Here is a 19,873-nt window from a genome sequence, read left to right on the forward strand (position 1 = left end):
TAGCTTAAATGTAAAACTTCATAGTCCTGGGCATCATTCCAATATAGTGAGAAACTGGTTTATGTTGAGGTCAAATGTCGACATGTAAAAGCAGTACAATGTACACTACACCACTGGAACAGGTAGTGTTTGAAACCTGATGAGGGGAGAGCAGTTTGAGATGAACTGCTTAACTTGAAGGCAGAAGAGAAAGCTACAGGGGAAAGAAATGTGCGCATATACACATTTGCTGGCCCCACATAGTCTCTAACTATTAAGTTGTTCCAGATGACTTAATTGGCTGTAAGGTGACCCCACCATTGATCTTGACATACTGAGGAAGCATGGCATAGATGGAACTAGCTGGTTTGTCCAATAATCAAAGTAAACTTTTTTAGTAAGATTATTTCATTAATTCGCACATACTGCAATTCATGTTATACTTATCTGTCAAGCAGTTATTTTACTGCACCCACCCATTTGCAACATTTGACCATATGGTCAGGCTTTCAGTCTAAACAATAATTAAGATGTATACCCCCAATAGTACAAAGAAATATGGTGAAGGTACGGTAGCTTGACCAATAATATGAGAAGAGTTTTAATATGTTCTTAAAAGTTTCGAAGAATGGAAATACATTATAAGTCACATACTGTGGTTGATTTATGTAACAGCATGCCTTACTTTACTTGTAGAATTCCCTGCATACAATGCATGATCCCATGGCCACATTCACTGTACCGTAAGATACTTTAATAAATCTCATACATCTAAGCACTGAGTATTGACGACTGAAACGAATGTCAGCAATTTAACTTATTTCAATATTCCATAACGTTAAACCCTTCTCCTTCAAAATCCCTTATCGTCCCCTAAGATGATGAAAGCAAGTGTAAGACTCACCAAGTGCTGTGTCTGCCCCTCTCAGACAGCAGAGAAAAACAGACAGACATATTCATATGATGTAATACTCATAAATATATAAAATAGACAGGTCTCAGAAATGAAGGAAAATGACAAAGCACCTGCAGATGCAATACAAGGTTGACAACGATTTCCTAATACCATTCAGTTGCTATTAGCCTAATTGGACTAATGGTGAACTTAGTAGGAAGGAAGTGTGGGTTCATATTTCAATGTTAACAGACAAAACAATCTGATTGAATCACCAGCATCCCCATTAAAGCTGTTGTGGGTTCTTTGTGTGTGAGTGTTGGTTCCTTAACTTCCTTCAATTGACAATAACATCCAGTTCACAGAGGCTTCTAGGATTTACCTCTTTCAAAAAACGAGCACCCAGTGACCCAGGGGGCATTATGGTTCCTTGCTTTTCAATTTTAATTGTTGTTTGTCATCACCCAATATCATAATATTTATGCCAACATGTACAAGTTATTAACCAACAACTATATTCCAAGTTTGGATACAATCTGTAGAGTTAAGGTTGTGGAGTTGGTGCAAGTTTAAAATTTGGCCCCTCCCTAAAACTTATGCCCCATATAATTTTGTGCATAAATAATCCAAAAATATTTGCCACCCCCCCCCAAATTGGTGGTCCCAAAAATATTGGACCCCACAAATTTGGGCCCTAAGAATGTATCCCAAAATTTATATTTGTCACAAAATACTCAAGCAATTTTCTGGTAGTATATAGATGATCGTAATCCCATCTTGGCTGTGTTGGGCTGATATATCTGTTTAGTAGTTTTACTTCATTTCTGGTAGGAGGGGGAGGGGAGGGGGAAGGTGGAGGGGAATGGAGTCAGTGGTAAGATATTGTCTTGAAAAGTTCATATGAGCTTTAACCCACATATAGATATGAGAACCCATGTAGGAGAATGCTTCATCACAAACAACACATATAATCTAAGTGACTGTTTCTTGAAGCTTGCTTAGAATAAAACTGCCACATGTTTACCAACAATTTTGCTGACTATATTAGTTAAGACATACTGTACTTTGAGATGCCCTAAAAGTGTCAACGTATTTCAGATGTAACAAGATAGAGAGAGTGATAGAGCTGCTTTTGCTCAAATAACAAGAGCAGGGCAAAGTTTTAAGGCTTTTTTTTCTTTTCTGGGTGTCCCTCGGTTCTGGCTACATAATCTCCACGCTTCTAGATTCACAGACACAAAAAGTTTACAAACTCTGGCATGGTAACACTTTGAAAAGGAAGTGTGACAGCCTTTTCAAATACATGTTTAGCTGGTGTGATTTGGTTGGATGCAAACCTATCAAGCTTTCTATACCTTCAAGCTGATAAAGGCTTTGCTTGTTAATCTGCTATGGTTCAGGACCTCCATTCATTATATGTAAGTCATGGTCTGGAAAATCAAGATTTGGCTTTCATCATTTAAAACCCAGGAAACAGCCCAAAGGGGGAAGTGTATTATACACTGTCTACAGTATTCTGTAGTACAGATTACTCAGATCACAGTGCAGATTGGTCTCACACTATATATATATGAGGTGTGTGTAGTAGTGCAGGTTACTTATCATGTAGTGGTGACATCTCATGTTATGATGTAACTAGTACAGAATGCTACACATGTACCATAAGCTATTTAAATGCTCAGTGCAGTTTACTCATCATATTACACTCTTGTTCAAATACAGTGCATATTAGTTGATGAACTAACATCATATGCTATACAGTGCACATAGCACAAATTAGTCCTGTTGTAGTGTGGACTAATCATGTTGTGATGTAACGCAAATAAACTTTTGTTGTAGTGTGGAATTATAATCATGTTGTGATGGAGTGCAAATGAGTCGTGCTCTATAGTACATTATTCATGTCAAACATTACTAATGTTGCTACAATGTAGTGCACACTAAGAAAATGCTATAATGCTTTACTGCAGTCACCTAAATATGTCCTTGCTGGCATTTTAGTGACATCACTTGAGAGGTGCTATTTCCCATTAAATGTTCTACGTGCATCTTCCATTTACAACATATAATGGAGCAAGCTTTTATTTGAAAATAAACCATCCAAGACATAAAATCTTTCTCTTTCGCTGAAATTTGACCGATCCTTTGATAACATTGATGAGTCTGAAAGAAGCATTGCAAAGATTAAACAGGACTTACCAGACACACTACAACTGGAATTACTGGCATCTTTACGATGATGATTATGATGATGATTATGATGTTGTAGATTCTTCGGCCTTGGTAGGGAAGATCTTTTATAAACAATGTGGGGGTGTCCCTCCGAATACAAATTGGTGCTTGAATACTGATCTAAAGGCTCTATAAAGTACTCTTCATCTGCTGTCTTCATAAGACCGTGCTGAAGAAGAGAAGAAAGAAATAATTTAATAGAACTACGGGATGATGACAGAAAATCCATTCTATGCTCGTTGTAATGTTTGTCCCCAGGACAGAAAATCCATTTTAACTTAATTGTGGGAATTAAACATTGTTTTCACAGGTGAGCTGAGGCCATTTTGAGTACATTTTTGGCATGCTTCTACCCACAAGTACATGTTTCATCTGGACAGAGGATTTATCAAGTTGACAGTAGATGTACAGACAGAATTTTCTCTAATCTTGAACACTTTATTACTATTCTTTAAAGACACAAACACACACAATCACCAGCTCAAGTATAGATTCCTTTTGCCTGCAATGAATCAACAAGTGCAACAAGGTCTCAAAAGATTAATTTGGGAATATTGTTTTGCTCATTAGCTTGGACACAAACAAGTAACAGTTTACCTAACATCAGTAAGTAGGCTGGCACAAAACAGTTACAACATAATGATTTGGAGGTACTAGCTCTGAATATCTATAGTATCGATGGATGTCACATAAATCTGTGAAAAAGCTACAGATGTATGTAGGCAAACTTAAACGTTGGCTTGCTTTCTGTTGCCATGGTTAAATCACGAAAATTCCAACTTGTGTCTTAATTGGTATCACACCATAACTTAAAAGGGGTCTAAGACTATATTGTAACTGTCTTCTTACAATATTGATACTGTTATCAAGCTTAGCCCACACACGAGTAAAATATATGTCAAATTTGTGGTAAGCTCACCAGGACTGTAGAAAACACCACAAAAGTATACAAGTCTACTATGACATTGCAATTATTAAAACTTCACAACCTTTTCCCATAAAACTAAGCCTAGGATATGTCACTAACTTACCAGTGTGATATTTGTTTTGATATGATGCTTTGTAGCAATGATCATCTCATGAAGATGAACCAATATATTATATTGAACGACAGAGTACTGATACTAAATTGTTCGCCTAGTACTACTAGTAGTACAGTATAAGCATGGTTGGTTCAATTATGGCAAGATTAAGATCAAACTTAATATCAATTTGTCACTGTATTCACAAGGATTGCAACAGTGTTCCCTTTTGGCTGAACCAAGGCATTAGGCCCAACCACTATTTTTTTTAAATATTTCACCTGGGATTCCACTGGCATGTTTCTATATAAGAATCAGTCTACTGACTTGTACTATTATAGCACATAATAGCCTTTTCAGTTTGCATGGAGAAAGATTTATATTACTTAGCAATTAGCTCTAACGTTAGGCCTAAGTTACTGTACACTTATGTAGCCTATACCAGTCTTTTTACATTCAAGATTAACGTTAGGATAACAAACTAAGTAACATCCTTACTACGATTACGAAACTGTTAATAACAATAATAATTTCGATAAAGGTAGGCATATAATGCCTAGATCAAATTAGATGATAATGATAATTTATACCCTGGCCCATATATTATATTTTCGAATTTACGCACCTCCGATTTTTATGACTTAAAGTTGGACAATCACTAGGCTACACAATTATTAGCCAAAACTGTGTAAGTTAGACCAATATAAAAGTACAAGTAGTTCTGTGGTGCCAACCTTGCGAGCGCATGTGGCTTCGGCTAGTTACAGACTCAAACTGAATTGAGCAACTTATTATTTTTGTCTACGCCGGTTAACTGAGTAAAGACAACTTAGGGCCTAGGGTAGATTCACTTTCAACATGGTTAGCATCGTTGTTGATTAGCCTAAATTTATTTGCAGACTTCATCCAATGAATTCGGCCGAACTTAGCTTCATGTTTAAAGGTCGTCGAGAAATTCGGAATTAAATCGCTGATGTGACATATATATCACCAACTGGATCGAATATTTCTGATATTCAACAGTGCAGCACCTTAACTAGTCAAACGCATCAATTTCTTTGTAGCGCCATATCTGCTCTTACCTTTTGGATATAGTTACGTCCCACCCACATCGTTAATCACAAAAATTTACTTCTGTCATTAATAGTTGTTTCATTGACTAAGGCTACTTTACTAACATGAAACTGTCACTAGGTTGACTAAATTCTTATGGCAATAATACACCAAATCTTTCCTTTCCTTCATAGCATACCCGATCATTGCCGTTTCTTATTATACATTCCACTTCCAGTACTCCCCCCCCCCCCCAAATACAATCATTGCTTGAGCGATGCCGATATAACACAGACCAAAAACAACACAGTGAAATAGATATTGAATATATTGACCAGCTTGCATTTTGCAATACATATTATAGTTCGAATATGTTAGTAATCCGCAGTGTTGTCGAGAAGCAGATCGGGTTCCAGGAAAAAATGTGTCACCTTCTTGAGGTCTTCATTTGTCTTACTTATGTTACGAAAATGAGAATGAGATATCGTTTATCGCATAGTTTGCCCGGGCCCACTAAATCATCCAAGCCCGGAGCTGCACCGGGTCCACGGGTCTTAAAATGTTTAAAATGTCAGAATATGAATGAGTTCATTGACGTCACTGAAAAATGGTGCTGAAGCTGAACAGATTATTTTTTGTTGTTGATTGACTTGTTACACTTAGATAATTCTACTTACTGGGTTTACTTCCAAACGCCCTAACTTTACTTTCAATGAGCACTTGGAATTGGATCACATGTTAACCTTACTTATGGTACATGCGCTACATTCCATTTGGGTTCGTGTTTACGTTATCCAAGATTCGTGAGTAGTTCTATTGAAATAGGAGTTCACGAGTCTTGAATACGCAACAAAACATGACATCAGCAGTAGTTTGAATCGGTACAATACGTGAGTGAATTGCGCGACTAGATTAGGCCTCTTTAGTTTGGCTGGATTTCCTGTCTAAAATTAAGAAAATGGTACGCGAATAATCAAGGCTTAATTTACGCAACTTTTCTGTTGAATTATTATGTATCTCCAATGGAGTAAATCATATGTAGAGGAAACTATCGAATAAACACCGTACATATAGGACTCAACATTTTGGTAACCTCGAAGTGAAGGTTCAATGGTGATGACGTAACTTTTCCGACCAATCTTGAGCGACTACTTACACATAATTGCGGGACACCCTCGTTACGCCTAGCAATCCGCGTTGCAAAATGTATAGGGTCAGGCAGTTATCGCAGAATAGTCAAAGCACAAAAATGCTTGCTGTGATTTTGGTTTTCGTTGAGATGTTTTGAAAGCCAACACAGAGCATTTCCTTCTATACATCCCTTCTGTAGAAGTAAACTATGTTCCGTTTATGACAACCTGTCGGCTGGCGAGTTTTTTTTTTATGCAGGTAGGTTCGTACCATTGTGTATATTGAATAGCCAATCACAGCCAAGTTCATTTTGACGTCATCAAATATGACAAGGAAAGCATGAAAGACTTAATATTTAAATTCGATTGCCGGCTGAACAGAGAACCATAACCTCGGATCACCATTTTCACCGGTCTTTGTAACTCATGAGTTATATGTAGACCTACCTGGGTGCTTTTTTTCACCATGCAGTCTTCGTGGTGTAAGCTATGTTAAAGACGGCATAGCCGGTCATTCGACGCTGGGCACTAACCGGCGCCACACCGTGTGTCGTGACCTATGTTGCACTTACAAATAATGATGTCTGTGGCTTAATTTCAATATCTGACGAGAACCATTCTTTGAGACGAAAATGCCGGCTTCCCTCGTATGATATCCGTGACACGCGCTTCTTTTATAGCTATATCTCATTGCCACTTAATGTATCTTACAATAGTGATTTGAAACAAGATTTCGGGGACTGTTAGACTACCACGGTTCAACTGGGTGACATGGATGCCGCAATGATAGAACTGGGCATCTATGACGCCGACAACTGGTACAGGAACTCCCAGCAATGTTTTATGACGATCATTGACACGGGGTGAAGTAAGGCTATGACGCCTTGGGTTTGCTATAGAGCCTATATGAGTTAACAGTGTATGCTTATAATGAATGCAAAACCATGAACATACGCCCTGCCCATCAAACTATAGAGAGCAGGGTGGAACAAGCCCAGAAGAGGGTCTTATTCACTCATACTGTAGACATCGTACAGTGCAAGTGAGCACATACCTACGTCACTAATACATCACTTCTAGCAACTTTGGGAGTAACATTAGATATCCGTGTTCATTCTGATTTCTTTTCTATTCAAATTTATATTCCGAACATCCAACCCGATGGACATTGGATTGCCACTTTATCGACCACTTTATAATACACTGTATACATGACATTTGACTACCGCACAACTTGAAATCAAGAATCAAGATAATCAAGTCCCAAAGGCGAATACATCCACTTGTCGAAGGAGAAGTATTTTTAGTGAACAATAAAATTCCTATCCAATTTAGATGGTCCGTCGATCAAGAATAAATGGTAATTATCAATGTCATATGCATTCAGTGGAAAGGAGTTGTCTGTATATATGTGTGTGTAACCTTTGACATAACCTTAGTCCATTTATTCTGAACCAGTCCACACGACCCACTTTCCGCACAGGAACTCCCTGATCCAACAATGATTACTATCATTCTACAGACGACCCACCTTTCAATAATAATAACTCCTTCGGAGACCTACTATCCAACGATATTGCCTCTCTATAGACGACCCACTATCCAACAATAACCACTCTTGAGACGACCCACTATCCAACAATAATAGCTTTTAGTCGACCCACTATCCAACGACTTAAACTCTCTAAACGACCCACCAATCCATCCAACAAAATAAGCTTTCTAGACAACACACCATCCAACACTCATAACTCTCTAGATGACCCACTATCCAACAAAGTAAAGTCTTTAGACGACCCACTACACTCTTTTGACGACCCACCATTCAAAAAGAATGATGGACAACATTGCTCAACGTCTATGCATATATTTACACGAGAAGTGGTTTGTATATTTTCATATCCATTAAAGTGGCCCCTCCGCGACCTTTGAACTGAAAAGATAAACGTATAACGCAAACATTTTACCAGCAGCTTCTAGAGGAATCACAGTGAACGACCTGTTTTACTAATATATTGTTCTTTAAAATCTTGTTCTTTCCTTTCACAAACATGTTATTCTACGCCCTTGACATGGGATACATTTTAAGTGTTTGCTTAGCTGCCTTATATATCTACTATGGGTTCAAGGTTTCGCGTTAAATGAAAATTATTTGTACGTATACATTATCTTGCTCTGTGGTTAACCAATTCGCACTATAGTGTAAATAAAAGCAAGAACATTTGCAGCCAACTTGTCGCGACGATGACACTTATACTTCTGCTGTTACCAGATAGTAAATACATTTCCAAAAAGCTTTCACCAAAACCAAAATTCGAATCTTTGCATTAATCCCGCTCAAGATTCCTCTCGTTACGTGTTGGTGCCAAAAAAAAAAAAAAAATTGCAGATGCACTACAAATTACGAAGGGGATGTTACCTACTATGTCAGGATAATTATGAATAATCAGTGCCTCAAATTATAAACTCATTTCCATATTAAAGAGACAATGTATCTTGATATGGATACATTAATGAATAATCAATACATCGAACTATTCACATGGTCGTTTTTTGGGTGGTTAACGGATGAAGAATGAATGAACCTTCCAAATTTCAGATGTAGGCCCGTATGGCAACTCGTTTTAACATTTACCTCCCAATTCTACTAAAGTGTAATACATTCAACTTAAGTCGAATTCAATTCAAATTAAGTGAATAGACTTCGACTTGAGTAAAATTTATTCCACTGAATTTAAGTGACATAGAATTCCACTTTAGTAGAATACAAATGTTCTATTTACTTAAGTGGAAAGCAATTTCACTTAAGTAGAATTGTATTCCTCTTAAGTAGATTATAATTTCAATTAAGCTTAATTGCACGCTACTTAAGTGAAATGTCATTTTACTTAAGTAAAAGTAGAATTCAATTTTACTTAGAACTGAATATATAACTTAAGTGAAATTGGACAATACTGGCCTCTTTTTTACTTAAGTAGAATACAATTCTACTTTACGTGAAATACAATTTCACTGAAGTGAAATAAGATTTCACTTAAGTGGAATTGAATATCACTCAAGCAAATAAGAGGGAGGGGGGGGGGGGTTAATGTTAAACGGCTTGAAAAAAGGCCCGAGTCGATTGAAACAACAAAGAGCTGCATGTCACTGGTAGTTTATATATTATTTCGGTGTTCAAAAGGTTTAACAGCATTATTCCTACCAGTGGCTCACCTTTTGGGAGCATGGAGGCACGCACGTTCATCACCCCCTCCCCCCCCCCCTCACCCCTTCCCCCTCACCCCCTCACCCCCTCACCGTCGGTCTCCGGGTGTCCCTATCACGTCCTCACCGAACCAATATAACAGGCTTCGTTCTTGGTCATAGACCAGGTGAGAAATGTGATACACGATACCCCGTCCAATTCTACCCTCCCCTCCTCTCCGCATCCTCCCCCTCCTCTCCGCATCCTCCCCTCCTCTCCCCATCCTCCCCTCCTCTCCCCAGCCCCTTCCTCTCCCATGCCCCTTCCTCTCCCCATCCCCCCTCCTCCCAATGCTACAACTTAATTTCCCTACACGTAAATCCGTGCGGGATGTACACGACTAGACATCGAACCCAGCATATATGGGCAAGGAACTCTATACCTGCAAACAGGATGTACCCCTCTGTTTTACACCGAAAAAAAATCAAGTGAAAAAAAGTAGCTTACCAGTCCTCGGCAATTGCTGACTGCGATACTTGACCGCTGATGACCAAATAAATGACCAGTGTAGTGGCAATCGTCCACATACCTATGGCTACTAACGACACCAGTTCTATCCTCTCGCTCTACCACGAAATGTGGGCTAATAAGTTTCGTATTTAGAGTCAGGTTCATGTGAAATTGTGTACCATATGCTTGGACACTGTAATGTATAGTTTTATCTGCTAGAGGTTCCTTGTGCGTATCTAGATGTCTTCGAGTCCTTTTTCGACTGTTTATTATATCATATGAAAGAAAATCTCCGCGGTGATTCACTAACGACGGCACCACTAACTCATAATGTCCAAACTGCTGTATGAGTTTATCTGTGAAAAGAAAAAAAAGAACCACAATAAATAAGAGTCGATCGTGAATTCTGAAAGCCTGCCAAAGGTAAATATATTGAAAACGATATGAAACGTCAATAAACAGGGTATAGCGTAACCAAGACATCGGGGGAGGGGGGGGGGTGGGTGTAGAAGGAGGACTGTAGAGCGAGTGAGGGCTGTAAAGGTGTAGAGAGGCAGCGGATACATGGAAACACACTTTGTAGATAAAATGTGATAAGTATCGGTAACCTTTACGTCACTGTATTAGGCCTATCCATCATCTTGCGGCATTGCCAAATTCAACAATATCTTTCTTAAGTTGCGTGTGGTTTTTGGGAGTGCAAATTTTTATTTCCATTGCAGTTAGTGTCGAGCTAAATGCTGAAAAAAAACGTTTTTGAATGGAATGTAGCTAATGACAACTCAACACAAGGTGCACGGCTACTACGTGCATGTTGTGTTAATGTGCCATCCGGATGTCGTTTACGCACGATGCCTGTAAACGATTCTGTATAGGAATTCAGTACGGGTAAGGCTCCAAGTGATGCACAGGTGGCTATCATGTGGCTTTTCTTGCCTTTTGGCTAAGATCATGTGTAGTATTATGTTCCCCTTCTAGGGGAATCGTGATGCACACCCGACGATGATCACACTGCAGTCAGTCTCGATGCAAGGGGACTGGGGGTTGAGAGCGGATCAATCGTTCTGTTGTTTCGTTTTTCGTGCCCAGGTTCTTTCCTGGGTGACTTTTTTCTTAAAAAGTATCGTGTCACTCATGTACCATGGTTTGTACGGTTACTTTGAGTGACGTCATCATTTCTTTGACCATCGACATAAAGGGATTGTTGCGCACTTCGGAAGACATTCCGCATTTAATATTCGCACTAGTTAGCAGTGTTTGCTATGAATAAAGCGTATTATTTGCCTAGGATTAACAACTCTATAACTATTCTGAAACAAATGAACAAATACGAAGTTAAGACGCTCACTTAAGCCAAACTGAGTTTGTTATAGTATCCCAATACAGGGGGCTAGGATGCGAAGCGAAGAGCAAGTGGTTCTATGTTTGACATGCCAACGTAAACTTGAATTAACACGACCAACGAATGAACCAAACGCTCAGCCGGTATGGGTATATCCACTCGATTCGAACTATTTCAAAACCCTCTCGCCGTCCTGTCATGCATGCCCAGTTTCCCCATCCTTTCTTCCTCTATTTTTTTAAACTTCTTTCTCACTTCTTCCACCACCCTACTCCCCCTACTCCCCCCCATCCCAATCACGTTTAAATGCATAATGCAACAAGTAGGACGTTAGTTTAAGAAATTAGAATTCTTGCTTACAAGATTCGTGTGGGAAAAAATGATCGCTTGTAAATGACAGCTTGTATCAAGATCATATCAAGGCAGATATGGAGAGGAAATGTTCAATTAATTCATGCACGACGTACGGTATTGGCAAATATCGGAAGTATTCCATATAGTTACCGTCAATAGAAACAGTGACTGCTAGTTCTTGCAAGCGTTTGAAGACTAATAGTTCATGAAAATATGTGCAGTGTAGGAGTGAAAGCAAATGGAATGGCGTGTCAACTTAAATTGTCACATCAGATATAGATATTTCTAGTGACAGAAAGATTTGGTGGTTTGGAAATTTCAATAAAAAACCTTTTTATAGTTGACAAACTTGACATTGCTCGTGAAATAAATATCATAGGTTTTGTATCATATCAACGTGGAGGCTGCAGACTCAATGGTAAACTTAAAGACACTGTTAAGTTGGTACAAATTCATGTTCTCCGGACGCAACATGTGAAAGATTACTGGCTATCAAGAAAAACCTGTCTTTTCACTAAAAAAAAAGTTAAAATATAAGGTTGCGGATGAGAAGTGAATTGAATGTTGTGAAATACATGTGATTGAAAACGTCATCTTATACAGGAAGTCTATACCTACAGATGATTTCAAGTCCAACCGAACCGGATGTCTTAAATGAAATTATGCATATTCACCAGACGGAACCCACCCCCAGTCCCATCCTTCCGCGATAAGGCTTGAGAAGTAATTGGACAAATGAAGGGGTTAACGGGGTGGGGTTGGAAGGATGGAGCGATGACTTTAATAAAAATTACCTCTCCCACTAACGTGTAGAGTAATCATAAACTTTTTTTTGCCCGAGGGATAACAAATAAAAATTGGGCGCAACCATTTTAGAATTTTTCGTATCATTCATCAATTGAGTTATTACGGTTATATACTACAGCATACAATCACTTTACAGTGTGGAAGAGGCATATACTAATTTTTCAGCTCAGAAGCCAGCTCGAATATACTATTTATACTACAAATCGTAGGCAGATGGATCAAGAACCAGATCGGACCCGAAGAATATTTTTATGTTATGATGGTTCCTTTTTCAATCTTCATGTTTTTCAAGTCATGAAAAAGAGAATACACTATTCTTCACATTTGTTCCCGGACCGAACTATACCCTCCCCCCACCCCTTATGACCCTGGGTCCCGTGCTGTATAACCTGTCTCTACCTCCCCCCCCCCCCGCCACCACACTCCTCTCCCTCAGGCTTGATCGAAGGAACGCCGAAAAACTTGTGAAGATGTTCTGAAAGAGGATGTGTATTGTTCGCTGTCTTGTAACACCACTGTACAACTCCAATCATGGCTACAGAACATCCTTTTGATCCTTGCTCCAACCATGGAGGTAAAAATCTGTTTTTACCTCCATGCTCCGACCAACATATACGTTCGCGATTCGTCTCCATGAAGTAACGCACATAACTTATCTTGTAGACGATTGAAAGCTATAGTACATACAGCCTATTTATCCCATATGCGTGGATGATAAGTTGATCACATATTATATCGTTTGTATATATCTGTGCAATTTGAGCGACCATCGGTTGTAGAACTAGGCCATGTTACTAGTCATCAACAGAGGAAAACCATCAGTACAGACAGATAACTACCAAGCAGGATGGAATACATGTCGAAGGTCAGATGTCATCTATACTGGGGGCGATCATTTATTGCTACCTAAGGTTTACCGTATAAGACAAAAGAACAGTACATACACGACAAATGTCATGAATGATTAGCCGTGAAAACAGCTGCAATGCCAAACGACAGAAGCGAAAGTGGATAGGCCTTTTTATTAACTTTTAGTAACTGTAACGTTATTACACCAGCCTATAAGATGCGTACTCCGAATCACATAGAAGGATATAATGGCTTAAACTCTTGGTTTCGTAAATAATAACCACTCGGTTATACAGATAATGAATCCATTTTGTAAATATTTTTTTTTTGGCTTATCAGCGTGTCCCGGATGCTATCAACAAATCACACAAACCAATAGGGCAGCAGCAACCCGATGGTGGGGAGGGGAGGGGGATAAGATATTTTTCGAGGAGAGGAGTCTAAAATGGACGGTGCTGATATGCAACAAACAAATTTGAAGAATTTTCGACTATTCATGTTATACACACATACACGTTTTAGAGGCCTGTTTATGTGCTGTTCATTTGGATTTTTGAGGTAATATTTTGTTTGCAAGTGGGAGGGGGAGGAATAATCCCCCATGGTTTTATTATGTGGAACACCCCCGCCCTCCTATACGTGGTTGCGCCCTTGCAAACCAATTGTAACGTTAAAACTTTGGTGGTTTTCATCTCGCACCAAACATTACGGTCTTCGCCATATATAGGTCTACATGTATGAGTCTGTCAGGTATTCTTCGTTCCCATGAGAGTCGTCATGCATGGTCGTTAAAAGATTGATCACTCTCTCGTCTTTTTCAAGGAAAGATTTACAAATTATCCGCGCATGAGACTTATACCAGGGAGTTGTTAACAACTCCCTGCTTATATCATGGAGGTAAAACAGACTTTACCTCCATGCTTATACTAAGGCATCAGAAGAAAGATAAAGCCCCTTTCCAGTACCTTCTATATGTACACTATGAGTGACACTATATATAATGCCAGTACAATGTACCAATATGCTATACCGACCATCTCAAGGTCAACGAACTGTTTCTTTTCTAAACGTTTAAAGCTGACGTCAAACATGTTTTTTTTTCGAAGAACTAATCTAACAATGGAAGGTACGATTATTGCAGATTTAGACAGTTCAAAAAGGAAGCTGTTACTGACAAACAAACTTCCTGGTATTAGACAACATGCAGAAAAGAACAATACACTGAGGTGGGTTTTCCATTATGAACAACAGGATCCGTTTACGATTGTCATTGATGACAGAGGGCTTTCTTTTCAGAGGGAAATTGGCAAATCGGGTCGATGACGTGTAGGCCTAATATGCACTTTCTTTATGTGTATACAGAAAATGTCAGGTGAAAAAATGACGTTTCTAGAAGATTTAACTTGTAACGTTTTTAGTACACACATAACTGCCATAAAAGCGTTACAAATGGGGCCAGCGCGTCCAAATTTTCAACGGGAGTTGAAAGAGTTCAACCAGCGTTCGACGTGATACCGATATCGGGTTACAGTGCGGAAAGTATGCCAATATGGGCATGTTACCTATGGAACGCCAAAGGGACCACGACTGATGATGATGGTGATAATATAAGTTTGTATCATTATATAGTCCTTTAATGAAAACAATACATGATAATCATAAGAACTGTATGTCTATAAAACGAAAGTACAGGATTATACATAGAAAGTACACGATGATATTCTAAACTGCTTACGATAAGATGCGCTCTGTATGCATATGCATGAGAAATTTGGACATTTGTATTATTTATACAGGGTATGGAATTCCCTCTAACTTGCTGTCATCACAATAATTGTGAGTTCCTAATCAGTTGCCAGTTGATTTGTACCTAGTACTTTGGTATAAACATTTGTTGTGCACGTCTGTGTCGTAAGTTATAGTTGGTTGGTTATAGTTGGTACGCACACACACGCACGAGTCACACACACGAACAACACTCTACAACAGTGAAAACATAACAATCAGCTAACCTGTATGTGAGTCGTGAGGTCCACCTTTTGAATATGCATACGCGAAATTCATACGCATATGCATACGCCGGAGTTTTATATCGTAAGTAGTTTTAATAGTATGATACTATCGTGTATTCAATTGTTATCATCGTGTATTTTGTTTTTAATATCGATTATCGCGCATATCGTTGAGCGTGAGCCATTCGTTCCATTTGTGGTTGAGCTAATTACAGGATGTTTGCACATCTGATATCCATGTTGTTGTTATTGTACTGCTGTTGTGAGTAAGTCATATTTAAAAACGGTTGAAAATAACGTCATTGACGTAAAGACGTTTTCATACAGAAGTAACATATATTTATTTTACCTATACTATTGATTGAATGTAGGATGCAGTGAGTATAAAAAACTGGTATATCTAACAGAAGGAGCCAAAACAGGACCGTAACTTCCTGTTTGACTGGCAGCCAGGCTTGTATAGATATTGATCTCCGGAAGTAGAAATCACACCCGAATTACGATGAAGACAGCTGTGAGTCATGCGTAATCTTGTGCATATAACATAATCTTATCTAAGAAATCCGAATACAACCCACGTCAAGTTTGCTTTTTTAAGCTACGGTTTAATTATGTCTTTATTTTCTTATTTGTCTGCTTGTTGTTGTTGTTGTTTTTTAATCTTTTTACTTGTTATGAGCCTTGCACAACATTTGCTTGACTTTGCTGCGGTGGCGTTTCGACGTCTTAAAACTATTGTGTGACACATTGAAGGGCAACACGTACCCGTATCGGTTGCACACATTAATTCTTTCAACAATACTACTAAATATAGGTCATGGTAACTATAGTGCATGGTTTTCCAGATAAAACATTCCGTTACGTTCGTGGCATACTTTCATGCTAAGCTCCCTTTTGTCAACCGGTTCACATGCTGGTAATACAATACTATTGTACTGTAATATTAAATAAAATTAACAATATAATCATAATATTGTACCCATGTAAGACTATATGCAACAATATTATTGTGAAATGTTTTATATGATACTACTATGATAGAATATTATTGTAAGATGCTATGTGAAACGGGTAATACTATTACGCAACAATATTATTGTGGATGTTTTATATTATGTTATTACAATACAATATTATCGTTTCATTACTATCGCGCGCCTTCTGTAGCCTTGCTATGTTGAAACTGTTTTAAATTAATCGTTTCTGCCCTCAGACGGTGCTCAGTCCGATCAGGTAGCGGTGTTCTACCGAAACTCAGGGAGCCAACCGCACACCTGTTTCTGGAGACAAACAGATAAATAAACACATGGGGAGAAGGGAAATTAGGGTCAAAGAGACGAATATATATTCAACGACTTACCGTGGTCTTTGGCGAGTTCTATGTACTTATCACAGAAGGAAAACTGAGACAATTTAAGCATCCAAAGCAAAAATATCCACACATCATTAGGATCCATTTTCGTAGCGGTTTGTTAGCGCCAGCCTATATCCTGTTGGACTTATTATGACTGTTTGTAAAGGGAAGTACAAAACAAACAATCAGGAACCAGCTCTCACTAGTAAATAGCACAGTTAACTCAGCTAATACGAATAACCAATTAGCCTATACAGTGGAGACGAACTGCTGACTCACATTCTTTCCAAAATTACATTCGCACTTTGCATAATGATTTCCATTCAGTCATTGAGACAAAAAAAGTAAAACAATCGGTTTCCACAACAATGCGGAATACACCGGAAAAATACAACAATTAAGGTAGACTTTGATATTGACCTTCCAACTTCGAATGGCTTGAGCAATGATACATTCAGTCCATTAATTATCTCTCGAGCAGCAACCGAAGTAGATCAAAACGATGAGTCATACGGTGTACAATCGAACCTGGAGAGTAAGAGGAGGGCCCTTACTGCTCAATGATGCATCCTTTAGCAAAACCTCTCTCGCGGGATTAGATGATCAACTGCGAATAGGGAACAAACAGGTACATGTCTTTACACCTAGTGCTACACACTTATATGTGTGAAGAGATAGTGCACACCGTATTGAAGCGAGATGTCCGGATGGATGGTTCGTCCCTGTCAAATAACTCGAACACTTCTGTCTATCTGGACGAATCAGCCGACCCAATATAAAGATAAGCTATACAGTGACTTTAAGAAGTGCCGACAAGTATATCACCAGAATTCCTTCACAAGGAATGATCTTTTTCATCCGGGCGACGTAAGTTAACTCACATCCTCTTCAATTTTTCCCCAAAGACCTATGTATTTTTCTGACACACGAACGCAAGGAAAATAATCCTGCATACTAGTTTAACGTGGCTGTATTTCCGGCGGTATTATCGTACTCTACAAAGTATGACAACTGGTTGCCGTACCTTACACACTATACATATAATACACACAAGTCCAAATACCTTGCATACACTGTTCTTTTCAATCTGAACCCCAAACATGTGGCGTTCTCGTAAGATTGAAGACCAATTGTGTACACCTATTGGTTAATAGTGACAAGTAGGCGGGAGTTATTTACGTGTGTGGGCGGGGTTTCTATATATATATATATATATATATATATATACCTACACAGGGTTAAAGAAAATTTTGTATTTTTACCGAAGAATACCGGCAGATAGGACGCCTGTGCCAAGACATAATTTTACAGTGGTTTGTGAAAAACGGTGCGACGTTTATGTACAGGTACATAAACATTGTTAATTCACATTGTTATTTTCTGTTAATTAACGACATGTGTAGTGCAACATTTCCTTATTATATCAAGATGTTTCCCCCCCCCCATTTTTGTGCTTGTATGTCATTGATGTGTAAGGCCACCATTAACCCTTAGCAGCTTAATGGATACCGCGAGTGGTAAATCATTTTAAGAAAAGTCACCCAAGAAAGAACCTGGCCACGCAAACCAAACAAGCAAACGACTGATCCGCTCTCAACCCCCAGTCCCCTTGCATCGAGACTTTGACTGTGTGATCATCGTCAGGCTTGTATCACGATTCCGTTAGATAGAGAACAAATGCTACACATGATCTTAGCCAAAAGGCCGAACGAGTGGTACTTTTTAAGAAAAGTCACCCAAGAAACGAACTTGGGCACGAAAAACCAAACGTCCTGTCCGCGCTAAACCCCAGTCCCCTTGCATCGAGATTTTGACTGTGTGGTCATACAAGTGAAACATAATGCTACTCTTGATTTTAGCCAAAAGCCTACTTGAAATACATTTACAGCCATAGGGGGCTATATACGGTTGGTTAAGTATATATGCCAACTTTGTGTGTTTGCGACAATTTGTGAAAACCGTCACTTTATTTTTACACATGCAACAATAGTTTTCACACAATAAACATGCACATGCATTCATACCAAATGCACTATTTCTAACAACCTAAATGATTAGTTTATTTACATTATGTGCATACGTATATAGGCTCCTCAATCACCTAATGAGAATGTGTAACCCACAAAAGTTTGGGTAACACCTTCACAATGAATATGCAAATTGACAGTGTCCCGGTGTGTGGTAAATGATACAAAACTCCAATTAAGTGTAATTGTATAGTCACACTAAGGTTAAATAATGAGTGTGTCGTCATTGTATATCCAACAATTAAACACAGTTTACTCTACAACTATACAATATAAGTGCGTTCTAACTGCTATTCTACGACGAATCAGTGAATGTAAATTTACGGTATTACGGCACTTTTACATTCATTACATTCTGCTATTTTACATGACGGGGTTAATGAAGGTTAACTAACGATGAATGCACATGCTAAATAACGTTTCACGTTATTTCAAAACACTGTCATATTGTACAAACGGCGTGCCACAGTAATATTACGTCAACAATTCAACTTAATTTTTTTATTTAACAGTATACATAGGTCTCATAATACCGGGCGGTACTACGCATATGTTACCGATTACATATTACGGACGCAATAATGAAACGTTTTTGTCCTACGTTTTTACAAGTCATGGAAAAAAGTGTCTTCATGAGATGCTGCCGAGGAAACAACGGTGCGGCCTACCTGACGTTCTGTTGGCAAGATCGTGTAAACTGACCATGTGTGCTCCGTATGGGAGACTTAATCATGTTTTCGCATCGTAAGGGAGAAGAAGGTGAAGGTCGTTGCACGCATCATCTTCATTTTATTTAGACTTTTGAAAACTGCGTTTGTTTGCCAATTCCCGAATGAACACTGCAACTCAAGCTTTCCACGGGGGGGGGGGGGGTATTACGCAACCACTAAAATAAAGATGAATGAATGAGTTCTTCCTTTGACCCAGTGAACCATACCGAAACATTTATTTATTTATTTACTAATGTGGGTGGGAGGAAAGTGACTGAGGATGTGTTTTTAGAGGGATTGGGGTCATGGAAGATGGTGAAAATATTTGCCCCGCAATTCTTAGAAGCAAAGATAATATACATTTGTTTCAGTTGCTTGTCTAGGCTAGGTGTAGCAGAAATGGTTACCACTTC

At 38.7% G+C, this 19,873-nt stretch overlaps 1 protein-coding gene across 2 annotated transcripts in view; it reads right to left on the reverse strand.

The window, feature by feature from the left end:
- The window catches only part of LOC139982208 (A disintegrin and metalloproteinase with thrombospondin motifs 6-like), an 81,366-nt gene extending 63,604 nt beyond the window's left edge, over window positions 1-17,762 (reverse strand). Inside the window, exons 1-3 of one of the 2 annotated variants that reach the window (XM_071994815.1) lie at window positions 16,730-17,762; window positions 10,003-10,361; window positions 3,074-3,275 (exon numbers count right to left, since the gene is read on the reverse strand). In XM_071994815.1, the coding sequence (XP_071850916.1) occupies window positions 3,074-3,275; window positions 10,003-10,361; window positions 16,730-16,826 (658 nt within the window). In that variant the 5' untranslated portion in view covers window positions 16,827-17,762. Of the gene's footprint in view, window positions 1-883; window positions 1,019-3,073; window positions 3,276-10,002; window positions 10,362-16,729 lie in introns of those variants that run through there. The other variant, XM_071994827.1, reaches the window with a different exon arrangement.
- Between the last annotated feature and the right edge of the window lie 2,111 nt (window positions 17,763-19,873).

The sequence above is a fragment of the Apostichopus japonicus genome, chromosome 2 (assembly GCF_037975245.1).
Source record: "Apostichopus japonicus isolate 1M-3 chromosome 2, ASM3797524v1, whole genome shotgun sequence".
NCBI classification, from domain to species: domain Eukaryota; kingdom Metazoa; phylum Echinodermata; class Holothuroidea; order Aspidochirotida; family Stichopodidae; genus Apostichopus; species Apostichopus japonicus.